Source organism: Pseudorca crassidens, chromosome 1, assembly GCF_039906515.1.
Source record: "Pseudorca crassidens isolate mPseCra1 chromosome 1, mPseCra1.hap1, whole genome shotgun sequence".
Lineage (NCBI taxonomy): Eukaryota > Metazoa > Chordata > Mammalia > Artiodactyla > Delphinidae > Pseudorca > Pseudorca crassidens.
In genome coordinates this window covers 133,147,909-133,163,560 of record NC_090296.1, presented here as the reverse complement: position 1 = coordinate 133,163,560, position 15,652 = coordinate 133,147,909, and the positions used below count along the sequence as shown (strand labels likewise).

The 15,652-nt window shown below is 48.8% G+C and overlaps 1 protein-coding gene across 3 annotated transcripts in view; it reads right to left on the bottom strand.

Annotated features, from left to right (window-relative positions):
* IGF1R (insulin like growth factor 1 receptor) overlaps nucleotides 1–15,652 on the bottom strand; it is a 307,863-nt gene that overhangs the window by 39,487 nt on the left and 252,724 nt on the right. For 2 of the 3 annotated variants that reach the window (XM_067756101.1, XM_067756082.1), the window contains 6 exons: nucleotides 10,784–10,998; nucleotides 8,754–8,880; nucleotides 7,019–7,257; nucleotides 4,499–4,666; nucleotides 4,107–4,314; nucleotides 424–707 (listed from right to left, as the gene is read on the bottom strand). In XM_067756101.1, coding sequence (XP_067612202.1) covers nucleotides 424–707; nucleotides 4,107–4,314; nucleotides 4,499–4,666; nucleotides 7,019–7,257; nucleotides 8,754–8,880; nucleotides 10,784–10,998 — 1,241 coding nt within the window. The remainder of the gene's footprint in view (nucleotides 1–423; nucleotides 708–4,106; nucleotides 4,315–4,498; nucleotides 4,667–7,018; nucleotides 7,258–8,753; nucleotides 8,881–10,783; nucleotides 10,999–15,652) is intronic. The other variant, XM_067756091.1, reaches the window with a different exon arrangement.

The following is a 15,652-nucleotide window of genomic DNA, read 5'->3' as shown; positions in this document are numbered from 1 at the left end:
AAGACCAAACAAGCAGGACAAAAGGCTGCTTGGGAGCGGACCTTGAGGAGCAAAACTCAGTCTGAATCAAGGCAGCTAAATGGGGATTTCACTGAAACTTAAGAACTCAGGAGGGACCTGGCAAGAAAGGGCCATGGGAATGCACAATGCAAACCAAGGAGAAGGAAAAGAGCGGACCCTGCATCGAGCTCCCTGCTCTCGAGTACTTTGTATGGAGAGACCGGGGTGGGAGTGGGGTCACGATGTGTGAACTCCATTCCCTGGGCTGCTGGGCTACCAAGCTGCCTGCAAATGACCACCCGTTCTTTAATAAGCAGGACTGAGACTAAGGGTCATCGCCCTGGGTGTCGGCCTCCGTGTCTACAAATCACAGTCTCCGCTAGGCTGTGAGTCGGGCGTGGGGTGAGCTGGATGACACTGTACCTGCAGGCATGGTTCTTGCAAAGACAAAGTTGGAGGCGCTGCAGCCAAGCTTCTCAGCTTCGTGGTTACAGCTGTGGATATCGATTCGGTACAGAGTAAAAGGCCGGAGGTTGGAGATGACAGTTCTCTCCTTGTTATCCACTCTGCTCTCGAAGAAAGGGTACTCGGTCTCGAGCTCTTCCGGGTCTGTGATGTTGTAGGTGTCCACCACCGTGGTGTTCCTGTTCCGGCTGGACATGGTGGTGTTGGTGACCTGCATGACCTCCCTCCGCTTCCGTTCAGGTCTGCAAGGAAGAGAGAGAGAAATGTGGCTTGTGAGTGAGGGCTTCCACCTCTTTTGTCTTTTCTGTGACTCGAGTCAGAGAAAGAAAAGAAAAATCTTCACCTTGGAATAAAAGGAGCTACTCAACCCCCTTGCATAAGAACCAACAAATAATAATACAGGGATTTCCTTCCTCATTATTTATTTTGCTTTCTCTATGCTGCAAACCTCAGCCTCAACGTGCAACCTGCCCCCTGGCTCCCTGAGTGGTTACTCAATGGTATCTAGAGGCAAACTAACACCTCAGCCCCTCCAGTGGGGAGGCTCAGTAGCACCTGGGCTGTTTCCTCAGAGCTGTTACAGTGGACAGGGCCTGGGGAAGGGAGGCCACCCGGACGCTGTCGGGAAGGCAGGGGGCCAGCAGAATGGCACGTCCCGATTCTCTGTAAACAGCCGCACGTCCACGCCGTGTGACCAGCAGCTAATGTCATGGCCAGCTTTTCCCACACCCACTGATGGGACAAATTACTCCTGTCAGAAAACCTTGTTTACTCTTCAACATCTGTTGATATTTCAGTCACTTAAACCAAACTTTGTGACTTAAACTATAAAGGCAGGGATCAATGAAAGGCACTTGGCACCAGATACTGACTCCAGAAAGGAACTCATGACCTCAGGCTGCCATCCTACTTCAAGACACATGGACGTGGACGGCGAATAGCGTCATACTCAACCTGACTTGACTGGTTTTAAGCTCTAAATAAACTGTTCTTAGAATGAATTGAAAGAAATAAAAATCGTCTTTGGAGAATTTAGTTGTAAAACAGAAAAGCTTCCTTTATGATTTATTCAGCCGTTCTGTTACCCAGACACTCCTTTTACCCAAATTCTGTGGGAAATTGTGTGGACATCAGATGTACGCCTCAGTAGGAGGCGTGAAAAATCCCAAACGTGAGGTTCTTATCAACTGTGGCCCCTCACCATGGGCAAACTAGGATATTATGTCTGTCCTGTGAAATGAAAGGACAGCAAGTGCGACTAGACTTCAGACAGCGGCCATCAAGACCGCAGGGTGGACACACGCATTCATCAGGGGAATGTGGTGGAGAGGAAACTTATTTTGAACTCAACAATGCAAACAGAAGGCATTCGTGAAATCTGTGTCACCCACAGCTCTGCCTTCCTATCACCTGATCCTGTGTTCTTGGACTGATGAGGAAAACAGGCACTGTCTTGTAACTATCAACAGAAAGCTAGGGGCTCTTCAGTGAAACCTTTCCAAAGCCTGGACTCACAGCCTGAACCTCGGACAGGTCTTTGGGAAAAGACGGCAACGTAGCCGGCAGCCTCTGCTGGAGAATAAACAGATGGCTCCTGCTGGCCTGTCTGGGATGCTCTAAATCCATCCTCTTCTGTGTCCAAAGGAAGTAACACCGGCCAAGCCCCTGCTAGCACGGGGGGCGATGGACTGTGTTGAGAAGCAATGCCATGAAGGGAAAGAGCCCCGGTGTGTGGGGAAGAAGGGCTAAGCCCCAAATCCATAGTTAGTGAATCAGGGTGGTGGAGAAGCCACTGAACCCAGGTTCTAGTTTTAAAACATCTTTGAGCTCTTTTCCATCCTCAAACTTTCTGATTCTCGAGACCACACGTGATATACAGGATATCTGGACCAACACATGAACTGCAGCCATATCAATCACCCGTGAACAGGAGATGTCAACGGCGGGGCAGGTCGGGAGGTTCCATGGTTTTAAGGGCAGGAGAGGAGGGGGCAGAAAGCTGCTAAGTGACCGATAGCTTCATTCTGAAAAGGAAATAGTGCCTCCACTTCCAAAAGGTCTTGATTTCCTGTTTTAATGATTTTTCAAAGTAAGATATCTATCTTTGACTAGTATACAAATATCAGGAAGGTCACGTGACAGAAAATAAAAGTCTCTTTCAAAACCATTTGTTGCTACAACCTAAGAGAGCTTTTAAGGGCAAAGCAACTGCAGGATAAACAGAAGCTCGGGACTGCTGGTGCCCCTCTGGGTCGGGAGCTGGAAGAAGAGTGATCCCCAGGACAACGTACTGACAGGGGGCTGGCAGCTGGGGCGCCATGGGGGTCAGGAAACGGGCTCGTAGGTATAATGCTGGCCTGAATCTTGCTCCTTTGCCCAGATTTCAGGCATGAGGTTGTTTCTAAACTCTGTGCTACAATTTTTCAGGAAGACAAAGGAGCCATCAGTCACCACTCTGTTTCCATCTCCTTCCCCAGACATCACGAGGCTGCCCTGCTAAATGTCCCTCCACTTTTCTTTTCTTTCTTTCTTTTTTTTTTCTTGTGGTAAAACAAACTTTTAAAGTTAAAAAAAAAAAAACTAACAAAATTTTGTCATTTTAACCACTTTTAGGTGCACATTTCAGTGTCATTAATTACATTCATAATTCTGTGTAACCATCACCACTATTTCCAAAATCTTTCATTACCCCAAACAGAAGTTCTATACGCATTAAGGAATAACACCCTATTTCCCCTCCCCACAGCCCCTGGTAACTTCTAATCTACTTTCTTTTGCCATGAATTTATCTGAATTTATCTGTTCAAGATATGGAATCATACAATATCTCCTTCTGCGTCTGGGTGCTTTCACTCAGCATAATGTTTTCAAGGTTCATGCATGTGGTAGCCCATGCTTCAGAATCTCATTCCTTTACAGGGTTGAATAATATTCCATTGGAGGGCAAGACCACATTGGTTCATCCATTCATCTCCTGGTGGACACATGGGATGTTCTCAGCTTTTGGCTATTTGAATAATTCTGCTCTAAACATTTATCTTCCTCCGCTTTTGTCTCCACTAGGCAGAAGCAGAGGCTGGAGCAGCGAAGCAGACAGATGCCCTGGCGTCGGTCGGGCTGCTTGGCATGGAAAGGCTGTCTTTTGCGCAGCTTCACAAACTGCTTGTCAAGGGTGCCAGTGGCTCTCGGTTATGCTTTGAAGTTGGGCCCCTTTCAAAACTGACTCTGAGTCTCTCCCTCTCCCTTCGCTCCACCTTGGCCAGGCTGGGAGGCCGCAGGGAGGCGTGGGAAGGGCAACCGAGGGCCCAAACCCGGCTCCTCTGCTTGCTGGCGTGTGCTTGGCCAAGTGATTGCCGCTCTCTGCGCCCACGTGCCCCCCACAGGGGCTGGGCGGCCACAGGGCAGCTGTACCTGTCACCTGTCACGCTGACAGCCCCCCACAGCTCAGGCCGTGAGCTCCGGCCCGTTCCATGAGGGCTGAGTGGCTTGGGTAGTAACCCCACTCGCCAAGCTGGCCGCCTACACTGTTGTCCCTCCTCGACGGCCGCTGGGTCTCACCTTTGAGGCTGTTGACCTACACACCACAGGGTGCAGAGAAAGCACCAGGACCTGCCCAAGGACCCTCTCAGAGGACACGGTACCTGGGCACGAAGATGGCGTTGTGCAGGAAATTCTCGAAGACCTTGCGGTACTCGGCCTCCTCCTTCTCGGCCTGCTTCTCGGCTTCGGTTTTGGGGCAAGCGCAGCACGGCCCTTTCTCCCCACCACACACTTCGGTCTTGGGATTCTCCGTCACCTCCTCAACGTCGATGGTGCCATCGGCGTACTTCCTGATGGGGATTTTGTCTGCTTGGAAAAGAATAGCCCAACGAGAGCCAAGTTACACAGGCTGGTGAGGAAAGGAAGAGCCATCAGCACCTGGGCTCACGACCACAGCTGCTTCCCGACAGACAGCTGATGCTGGCCCCGGTGTATGCGGCCTCGGGGTTTGGGAGTCACAGCCACAGGTGTCTCCTGCCCCTCCCACCCTCACCTTTGGAGCAGTAATTGTGCCGGTAAAGGTAGCTGTCCTGGGGCTGGCGCTGCCACCTTACGATGTAGTAGCTCAGGTTGCCGTTGGGCAGGGAAGGAGGGTTCCACTTCACGATCAGCTGAGAGGAGGAGTTTGATGCTGAGAGTACATCCAGGGGGATGGAAGGAACTGGAAAGGGGGACAAAGGACATTTCAGAAAATGGAACGAACCCAAGATCCTGGCTGTCAGATACCCAGAGCAAACCCACAAGAAGCCAAAAGTCTGATCTCCACAGGAAAATGGCGGTGAACACTGAAACACAAAATGAAAACCGAACCTTGTTTTGAAATTGTATTACTTTCCCTTTATAACATCTGTTCTCTGTGATAACAAACATTACTGAGCTGCAGGTGGAAAAGGGTGGTGGGAGCACAGCCAGGGTTGGAATGGATGACTTAAAACCCACAGTTAATGCAAACACTGGACTTTCCTCATTTACTATAGCTGCCATCCTCCAAAACATTTAATGCCAGCAGTTTCAGCAAATGGTAAAACTGACTGACTTGCATTTCATCTGAGATTTTGAATCTCTGATAAAAATGGCAAAAAGCCAAAATGAAAGGGGGAAGTAAAAAGGGTGCTGGGGAGAGAGAGTGTGGGGGGGGAGGGAGAGGGAGAGGGAGAGGGAGAGGGAGAGGGAGAGGGAGAGGGAGAGGGAGAGGGAGAGGGAGAGAGTGAGTGTATGGGGGGCTTGGAGGAAAAAGTAGTGCAAAGGGCCAGTAAATCTACTGATTGTATAATCATGATTCAATGGAACTATGGAGTCATAACTATGAGAAGCAGTCTAAAAACACCTCGAACACACATAAAGCCCCGATTTCAAGTAACGGACTCTGTTACCAGCAAAAGAACATTGATTTACAGGCAAAGCATAAGAATCTGGTCAATATTTACTTACTATTGCCCCTAAACCCAAACCTGGAGCTGAACTGTGTATAAAGGGCAAATGCATCCAGGGACCACTGAAATCTTATTCTCTTTGGGTTCAGAAAAAAGCATCAATTTTGGTAGATTTTCCAAAGTGCAAAAGACACCTTCGTTGTATGTCACTTAAGCATAATGGCCATGTAAGCTGCTTTTAAAATTTAAAAGCTTAAGGTACAAAATCTTATACACAAGGGTCTGAACACTTGTAAGGAAGGAAACTTTAGGAAGAAGTTAGGACTAATACTAACTTTTTCTCGGAAAACATTTTACTGAATGCTAGGCCACTTTAGTGCTTCCTAGAATAAGTACTTCAGAAACACACAGCTCACCCCTAGATGTTTCAATAACAGTTGTCACAAAAAAGCCTAGGCCATGGACCAAGTCAGTCTCTGTCCCTACCACTTGTGAGGACAGACGCCAAAATAGAGCAAACTGACTCAATTTGTACAGTGCTTTGTTTTCCATTTTTGGTGAAAGGAAACAAGTTTCTTAAGAATTGGTCTTAACAAAGAAAGACTTTTATTTTCCCCAAATTAGCTACAATGAATTACTTGCAAATTTTTAGGCTGAACAACTTGTTGTGTTGCCTTTGAGCCTCTGTTACAACATCCCAGGCCTAGAATCAGAAGCCTGTGTCACATTTATTGATATAAACATTGTGCCATCAGTGACATGATAGCAGCCACTTAGAGGATCATAGAGATGGAACAGGGGAGGGGAGGGGAGGGGAAAGGAGGAGGGGGCAGGAGAACATGAGCAAAAGGATTTCCCCACCAACATTTTTTCCTCACCCTCTTTGCCATTTAAATTCATTTCGTGCCAGTTTATGTGTATTTTACAGCAGCCTATGTATTGTAACAATGGCCTTCATCAAAGAATGTTTATCAGTGCCTTTTAAAATGATGTGCATTTCCCTACTTCTAACCTGGTTTTTATATACTTGGAAAATATACACAAAAGTTTGCTCTCCTTAGTTCCAGATTCTGGAGCTGAGAAATGAGTTGGTTTAGAAAACGGAGATCGGGGAAAAGGAGGCACATTTTCATCAGTGAACACTTGGAATGTCCACAACATGGTTCATCTCATGTTTTTCAACTTTTGTCTGCTTTCTTGGAACCCTAGCCACTACAGGACAAAGGTGAGAAACCAGGGAGCCACCTGAGGTAACTGGAACAACAACCAGGTTTCAGTTCCCAGAGGTCCAACTGTCCAAATAAACAAGAAGGGCAGCCTTAGAGGACCGTATCCAGGCTGGGTCTCCCTAAGAAACCAACCCAGCACCCTGGAGGACCTGAGCTCACTGGTCCAGGACAGTCAGAATGATAATGGAAGATGGTACCAAGTCCAGAAGATGGCCTGGAAGAGGCTAGGGAGTGGGAAAGAAATATGATACAGTATTATATATTGACAAGACAGACAAATAAAAGACAGACTGGCCCAGGACAGGGAGAGACAACAGGCACAGCTCAGTGTCAGCCCTCTGACTACATCTTGTCATGAGTGAGGACCCTGAGCTGACGAGGCGTGGGACGGCAGGGATGGTGCGTGAATACCTGAAGCGTTGGTGCGAATGTACAAGATCTCGCTCTTGGCTCCACGGATGTGGTCATTCTCCACCATGGTGAGGGTCACAGCCTTGACGTAAACGGCATACTGTGTCCAGGGCTTCAGTCCATGCAGTAAAATGCCGGGCTCCGCGTCCTTGTTGGGTGGGAGGTCCACATCTACCATGTTCCAGCTGTTGGAGCCACAGGCATCCTGCCCGTCATACTCTGTGACGTTTTTAAAGGGTCTAAAACACAATCGATGAAGCTCAGAGAATGTTTTAGGCCGCTGACATCAAAGCTCTCAGAAACCTCCCCCCAGGGCCTCCCACATCATACTTTCTATAATGGGAATTCTAGATAAAAACGAATCATCAATTAGATCTTTGTAGAAGAATAAAATTAAGCCACCGGACTCCAGGTTTCACAGTTCTGTACACACGATAGAGTCGAACCCTCTGCCTCAGGAAGAGGAAGTTCCATAATTACTGGGATTGGAAATGCTGCTCCTTAAGAATATACGCAAATGCTCTTTCCCTCTGTTCCCCATTTTCTCACCATTAAGAAAAAACAAGAGTAGTCATTTAATGCAAACATCATTATTGATAAAGAATAACTTCTGGAGAAAAATGCCTTTGCTACAGAAAAACAACTTCTCAAATACAGCTTCTAAAATCTAATATGCTCACAAACAATTCTGATTGCTTAAGTATCTGATAACATTCAAATATTTAGTTTCCAGATTATCTCAGACACTAACGTCACTGTCAGGGCACTGGTAGACCGTTAAAGAGGATGATGATTCTGCACAGATGCGGAGTTGGGCAGGGATTCCACGCCTCTCAGATGAAAGGGCCAGACAGACACTGGCTTCTGAAACAGACATTCACACACCCCTCCCTGTCGCTGTGATGGAAGATGAGTGACTCCCACGTGCAGGGACAGTGAATGCCTGATAATCTCGCATCCTGCTTTTCTCATGGCAAGGGCACTCCCAGGGCCCCGGCTCCAGCAGGGGCAAAGGGTACCAGATGCTGCCACTGGTGGCTCTGGTTCCAGCTCCGGGGAAGCCAAGCACCTGGGAAAGGGACCTATGGCATCAAGGTGGGACCTGGGTGAGGAGGGTGACTAAGAGGCCTGGGGGAACCACCTGGATACAGGAGGCACAGGAAGGAAGGGGGAGACCAAGAAGAGCTGCCATCTGGAGGGATGTCCTGGCTGCCCAGGCAGGCAAACGCCCTCTGAAGGCACAAGAAAAGCCCCCAGTAGATTTTGGGAGAAATTCTGAAAGGTTTGAGACATGAAGGTCAGTCTCTCTCCATTCTCCGTCCCTTGTTTGGAGGGCTTATGACCTAGAGCAGAAGGCCACACCTTGGGAGGGGCCACAGATAGAGTGACCAGAATAGATGATGGACCCACCGGGAGGTCACCTCAAGGGGAGCTGAGCATCCTGAGGGGTGTTCCCAGACTATGGATCAGGGGGACCAAGGCTGCAATGATATTGCAACCAGACCCTCCAACCCCGTTCATGAACGTCTGGACTGACCTAATTCTCCACAAAACAAGTTTTCCCCTTTGGACTTATTTTATTCAAGCACCTCTAATCACCCACTGAAGGAGGAAAGGCCTCAAGCTAACACTGTTTTGTTTGTAGCTGTCACTGGCGGTGATGGATGTCACGTGACAGACAGGAGGGTGGCGAGGATGAAGCCCTGCCAACACGTCACCAAGCACAGACACTCACGCTTCCTTGTAGTAGACGGTGAAGCTGATGAGGTCCCTGTAGTCAGGGGGCCGGTACCGGTGCCAGGTGATGATGATGCGGTTCTTCCACGTGGTGGTGGAGGTGAAGTGCAGGACGTCACTTTCACCTGGGGCAGAGGCACATCCATGAGTGACACCCATCTATGTCCTTTCCCTCCACGTGTCTGAGAGGTCACCTGCCCTGTACTATGGCCCTCTCCCCCAAAGCTGTCTGTACTTGCAAAGCCCCTTTTTGGACTTCTCAGTGGCTTTCTTGTTTCTACTAAGGACCCAAACATTGCGCTACGTGGCCTCCAAGGGGCTCGGTCCTTTGTTTTAGTACACTTGGTGGCTCTGGACGTGAACCTGTGAGTGATTCCTAACCTGAAGAGAAGGACCTCTGGATGGAGCAAGGTGGCCTTGTCTCTGCTCTTCCCTAAGATGCGGGCCACCCAAGGGGCTGGGGAAGGTGAGAGTGGACCTTGATGCTGGGTGGACTCTTCTTAGACATGACGACACCTGTCTTGCAGTTGTGGATATCTGCCCGCTTGTGTCAAATTACCAAAGACAGGTAACAGAACAGCTGTGCCACAGAGGGGAACTTTTCTTAGTTCGCACACGGTATCGACACCTTCCTGTGCAAGGACACAAGAACGCCTTGGCGGCTCCAGCTAGCGCTGACGCGCAGCGGGGAATGGATTGAGCGCTGATCGGACCCATTTCACTTGGAACAGCCTTCTGCGCTCTGTGGGAAGGAAGCCTCTGCTGGTGAGGCATGATGGGGATGCTGCCCTGAGCCCCCTCGTGCTCCCGGACCTGATTCAAACTGTGATGAGAACCCGGGAAGAACTGATGATTGCCTCCCTCGTGGAGACACGAAGCTCTCCTATGAATTGTCCTTCCCCCCGTGTCTGCCCGACTCCCATTGCACCCTCAGCAGGTGAAACAGAGGCTAAAGGCAGTTAAAAACTGAGAAGTCTCTGGGGCAAAACGTGATGGATTGAGATGGGAAAAACGTTGCAGTTCCTGCTAAAGTGTTATTTAGAGAGGAAACATGATTTCATTTTCAAGGGAAAATAAATGGCTACTGCATTCATGACCTGACAGGTCAGACTGGCCCACTCTAAGGAAAACACTTTGACAGCACTCTGCTGCATCCGCTTCTGCTATGGTCTGAACGGGGAATGTGGTGAGGGCTGTGGCGCGGCATGTGAGGGAGAAGGCCCTTCAGCTCTGCGTCTGGTTTCTCGACTCTAAAAACTCTTCCTGAGCAACTCGAGTGTCTACAAGGTAAATCCAGAGCCAGCAAAACGAAGTCCAATGCTGCCGGTTTCGCAGATTCTCTTGCGCCGTGAGCGCACGTGCAAATCACCCTGGATCACGTAGATTACTCTTTTCTAATACCTGTCCCTTATCAAAAGCCGATGGTGGAGAGACTACTTTTATAACTTGATCCAGCCACACAGAACCACACCATTTTTAAAAGCAGTTTTACATACAGGGTTAGGTGAGAAACTCACCGCTCAGAGGCAAAACCTTAAAGCAGAAGTCGCATAACCAGTGTAAGATTATAATTATATTGTTCTAAATTTAAAAAGCAGTATCAATCCAGGGAGGCAGGTTCCCTCCACCTTTCATGTTGTGGTAGGAACCAGGTGGAGGCCAGGTCAGGGACGGGGGCCCCTGGCCTCCCCTCCGCTCCAGAGACGGAGGGCCGGGTTTGCTCCCTCCCGGGGCTGGACAGGACCAGCTCTCCCCTAGAAAATAATCCAACCGTGTGCCTGAGCATAAAAGACACTTAACTCTGTGTATTCTGTAAGCACCTCTTTAAAATCTGAGTGAGAACACATTTACAAATGTTTAGCACACACAAATAGATGCTACGGAAAATTTACAAATATGAATCTGCCCCACTACTGCCTTTGAAGATATCCACGTGTGAGCAAAGTGCTCATTAAGGAGGCCCCATATGAAACAAGGAGGGGGCCACGAACGGAAGCTGCTGTGTAGATAGGAGGAGGGTCCACTCACAGGAGGCTCTCTCTCCGTTGTTCCTGGTGTTTATGTCCCCTTTGCTCTGGCGCCCTTTAGTCCCCGTCACTTCCTCCATGCGGTAAATCTCGGAGACACACAATTTGGGATTGAAAGCAAAGTACATTTTCCCGGCTTTGATGGTCAGGTTGCGGTGGTCCCAGTCCCACAGCTGCTGCAAGTTCTGGTTGTCGAGGACGTAGAAGGAGTAATTCCTAGAAGCACAGAAATCAGCATCAGCACCCTTGCCCTTTGCCACCAGATATCCCATGCTGTGCCTCTTCACCACAAGGCTCCAGAAAACACTGCCTTTGCGGGTAAGAGATGTAGTTATTAATGGTATCTAAGAAAGAATAGTCACTGTTAACAATAACAACAATATGATTCAAGGACAATATCAAATAGATAAAACACTAATTAATTTGATGACCCCTATTACCAACAATAATGCCTCTCACACTGGAGGATGCTACTGAAATCATTCCCTAGAAATGCCTCTGGTTATTTCTCTGAAGCAGAGTACGTACAATGAGCTTGAAATCAGTCCATGGGAGAACAGATATGCTCTGCTACTCAACCGGAACAGCTTACAAATTTGCTGTAGAAAGTCTGCCATTATCCTTGGGGGTAAATCCCATCCCATCCGTGCTGTCAGCAGCATATGACGGTGTAGAAGAGAGAATGGGACAGGGAGACAGACTCGGGGGTGAACCCACCCTGGGTCAGCTCCCTCCTCCAGATTCATCCCACCCTGAAAAGCCTCAGCCGAAGTCCTCGGGGAAGGTGGGGGAAGATAAATGGCTCCCGATGGGCATTCCCCCAGGTCACCCATCCAGGCAACAGCAACTCAATGTCCAACAAGTTTAGGGTGCACAAAGCTTATTTTCAGAGGGCTGGGCCCCACCCCGGGAGTTTCTCATTAGGAAGTCTGGGTGGGCTGAGAATCTGCATTTTTAACTAGCGCCCAGGTGATGCTGGGACCACACTTGGAGAACCACTGCTCTAACAGACCCTGGGCACCACCGAGGGGCTGGGGGTCCAAAGCCGACCAAGTCAGACATCGGTCCTGCTCCCAGTGGGTGGACGCAGAAGCAGTAGACCCAGCTGCTTCTGAAGGAGAAGTGGGGGGACAGCCAGCATCGGCAACCACTAACACTGGCCACCCAGAGACAAACCCATACCCGGGGAGGCAAGAGAGCAGACAGCTCCGGCTTGGGGTCTGGAGAAAGAGCCTTGCAGGTCCTTTCTGTCTGGGTCCGTTGGTAAACCAGGCAGGCAGGGTCACAGATGCCATCTGAGTCCTCTGTGCTGACAGGTCTGCTCCCCACAGAACTCAGACCCTTCTCCCCCTCCTATCCCCCAGCCTGTTTCCTTCTGGGGCTCACTCAAGCACCTTCTACAAAACTGAGTCTAAGTACTGGTGCCACATTTTGAGTTATGTCTAGGACCCACTCAGGGATCCAACACATAAACAGTAGAGAAGGAAAGGATCCCAACCTTCTTTCCAGAGCCGGGACAGCTCAGACAGAAGCCCAGAGACCTCCTCTGCCCCGGGTGGTGTCCACTGGGCACCTCTGTGCATCCGGTGAGGTTCACTTACACCCGGACCAGGACCTCTACCAGGACTCTACCCGCCGGTCAGTCCACAGCCTGAGTCTCACTCATTGAGAGCAAAGCAAAAGCCGTGGTTCCAGTGCTGTGAAGCCCACCTGTACATTTCCCCGGGAATTCATGAGGCATTCAGAGACAGGGGTCCAGGACTATCAATGCCATTTATGAGCTGCACAGCCACAGGCAGGTCACTCAGTGCTTTCTGTAGCTCCGTTTACTCACTTATTGGACAACAAGGGGCACAAACGGTGTCATATGAGCTCCCTGTCGGTTTTAAGGGCCCAGGAGGAGTTACTGAGCTGAGGTGGGATCTGCTCCCCCAGCCTGAAGCCCAGCCCCTCCACGAGCACCAGGTCACGTCGGTGCAGGTGCTGGGGGTGGGGATCCTGCCCACACAGGGGTGCAATGAGCCAATAAGTCCAGAGGCAGCACCTCAGAAACTAAGCCAGGCTCCTCACAAACCCACCTGAGGCCTCGACACATTCACGGCCACCAAACCAGGTGACAAAAACTGGCAAGTCAACAAATCCTTTCCTTTCAGCAAGAGCTCACTCCCCAACATCTGCTGGAAAAGGAATGTAAGACATTGTCCAAAGGAATCTAGACTTGGGCTACGTACCACAAGGCCATGTGTGCAGGAGGGTGGTGTGGCAGGTGGAAGGTGGGGTCCACAGTGCCCCCCCCCACCATCTGCTCCCTCACTGCCAGGCTGCAGGTGATGCTGCTGGGAGAAGGGGTGTCTGCAGAGTTATACAACCGGAGGAGGGGTTCACAGGTGGAGGCAGATGTCTCCTATCATAGGCCATTCTTGCCCTCAGAATACTCCCGGCTCTGAAGGACACTCTGCGGCATCAACACGAACCCCGTGGGTCTGGCTGCTCCCAGGTTCCCAAGTAGGCCACATGGGACAAAATCTCCTTGTTGGTGCAGAAAGCTCTGGGCCGGGAGTAAAGGCCAATTACCCAGGTCAAATTGCTGACTCAACCTAGGACGAAGCTTTTATTTTAGTAAACTAATTTCACTAGCAGAGAACATAACCGCACCGAAAATACCTTCTGAACAAAACATGCTTCTCCCCAGGGGAGGGAGCATGAATTATAAATCAGGAATTTGACAAATGAATGGCAGGCACACTGAAATTCTGTGTATGTGACTAATCACTTTGAAAAGCAAGATTATCTTTTTACAGTAAACATAAACATTTTTTTACAACACTGAGAAGGCCTGGAGCCAGGATACCAATATCAATAAAACCGGGGCGTTATGGAGCTTGTGTAAGCGACAGAAAAATAAAAGTGAAACCCTCAACACAATGATAATCAAGCCATTCACGAGCTGCCTGTCAATACTGCTCTTGTTTGCCCAACCCCAGCTGGAGGCCCGGCTGCCCACACATTCCTTCCACGATCAGGTAAGGATTAAAAGACGGTAAAAGGCAGAAACTTGTCTGCATATCTTCAACACACACATATACACACTTAGATTTTATTGTTCCCTAAAGGAAATGCCTGTTTAAGTCAATTATTCTGTAAATGTGATTTCCTAATTGTTTCTAGGCTGCTGCCTTTACATTCAAAACATATTTAAAAAAATTATCTGTTTATTCTTCTGTCCCTTACACAGGCTCCGTGGTGCCTGGGTTTTATCTATATTGGTATCCTGGCCCCAGCTCTCTTCAAGGTTGCAAAAAATGTTTGTTTCTATGCTTGGGTGGGCCCCATCTGCCAAAATGTAGACCAATGTGGGAGGTTATCTCCTTGAGGACATCTATATATTATCTGCATCAATATTCTAAACGCCCAGCACATACTATACACCTAACTGTTTTATTTATGGCTCCAATCTCAGGGTTGTCCTACTTCTGAGTTGTCAACACCACCAGCTCCCCGCCTGCTCGAATGAAGGGCAGGAAGGATGGGGAAGCAAAGGAAGGCAAAGTGCTGAGGATTCGAGTGGTACTTAGAAGACAGCCCCGGGTCCAGGGCTCGGACCACTGCACGTGGGAATCCAAAGATCGGGGTGGAGCGTCATCTCCACTCTCACTAAGCAATAACTCTAGGCAAGGTATTTCTTTGGTTTCTCCCCACCTGGGACAGATGGGGCTGAGGGTGGGGTCTCCAGAACATGGGGGCAGGAAGGGACATTCCCCCCTTTCCAAACTTTGCTGACAAATTGGAAAAAAAAAAAAATCATTAGTCCCTTTCATTTCTCAGAGAAAAAACTATGGCCTCTTTTGGGCGGTCCCTCAGTGGCATCAGAACCCAGCACATGGGGGCTTGTCTCTAGCAGTCGAGCCATCTGCAACTGATGCAGGATTTGGTCTTTTCACATATGCTGCCTCCAACCTGTCTGCAACGGATTGCTTTATACCACATCCAGTCTCCCCCAAAGTTCAATATTTACACCAGCCTCGGAGGTTCAGCAAGGGTGGGAATTTATATTCAAGTGGCACTAGGCACCAAACAGATACTCTGAAAACGTTTCCTCTTTGAGGGTTTTAAAAACAGCTTTACTGAGGTATAACTTATCTACCCAAAAAATTCACTCATTATAAGTGTACAGTTCCAGAAGCTTCAGTAAATTCACACAGGTGTCTAACCATCACCACGCTGCATTTTCAGAACATTTCCGTCACGCCGAAGTTCTTCATTCCCGATGGTGGTCAAGCTCCAATTCCATCCCCAGCTCTTCACTGATCTGCTTTCTGCCTCCATAGTTTTGCCTTTTCTACAAAGCACATATTAATGGAATCACAAAATGTATAGCCTTTTGTGTCTGGCTTTTTTCACTTAGCCTAATGTTTTTGAGGTTCACTCATGTTGTTACATTATTGTTGGGCAGTAACTGTGCCACATTTTATTTATCCATTTATCTGCTGATGGACATTTGGATTGTTTCTAGTGGGGTATTTTGGTGGTGGGGGGGGTTGGTATCATGAATAACACTGCTATGAGCAATCACATACAAGTCTCGTGTGGACATGTTTTCATTTCTCTTGGGGAGATACCGGGGTAGAGCCTGGAACTGCTGAGTCACATGTCTGAGTGTATATTTTTTGGAAGTCTGGAAGAAGTGTTAAAGTATAGCCATGTTGCAACCTAATCTTAGAGTTGCAAGAAGGCAGAATAAAGCACAAAGTGTTGCAAAGTCAAGTGGTGGGAACATGAGCAGAGATGCCTAACTGCATCCAAGAATTCCAATTCTTATAACCCACCACCTCCATCTACTCTTATTCTTTTCAGGGCAACAATCCTTGGT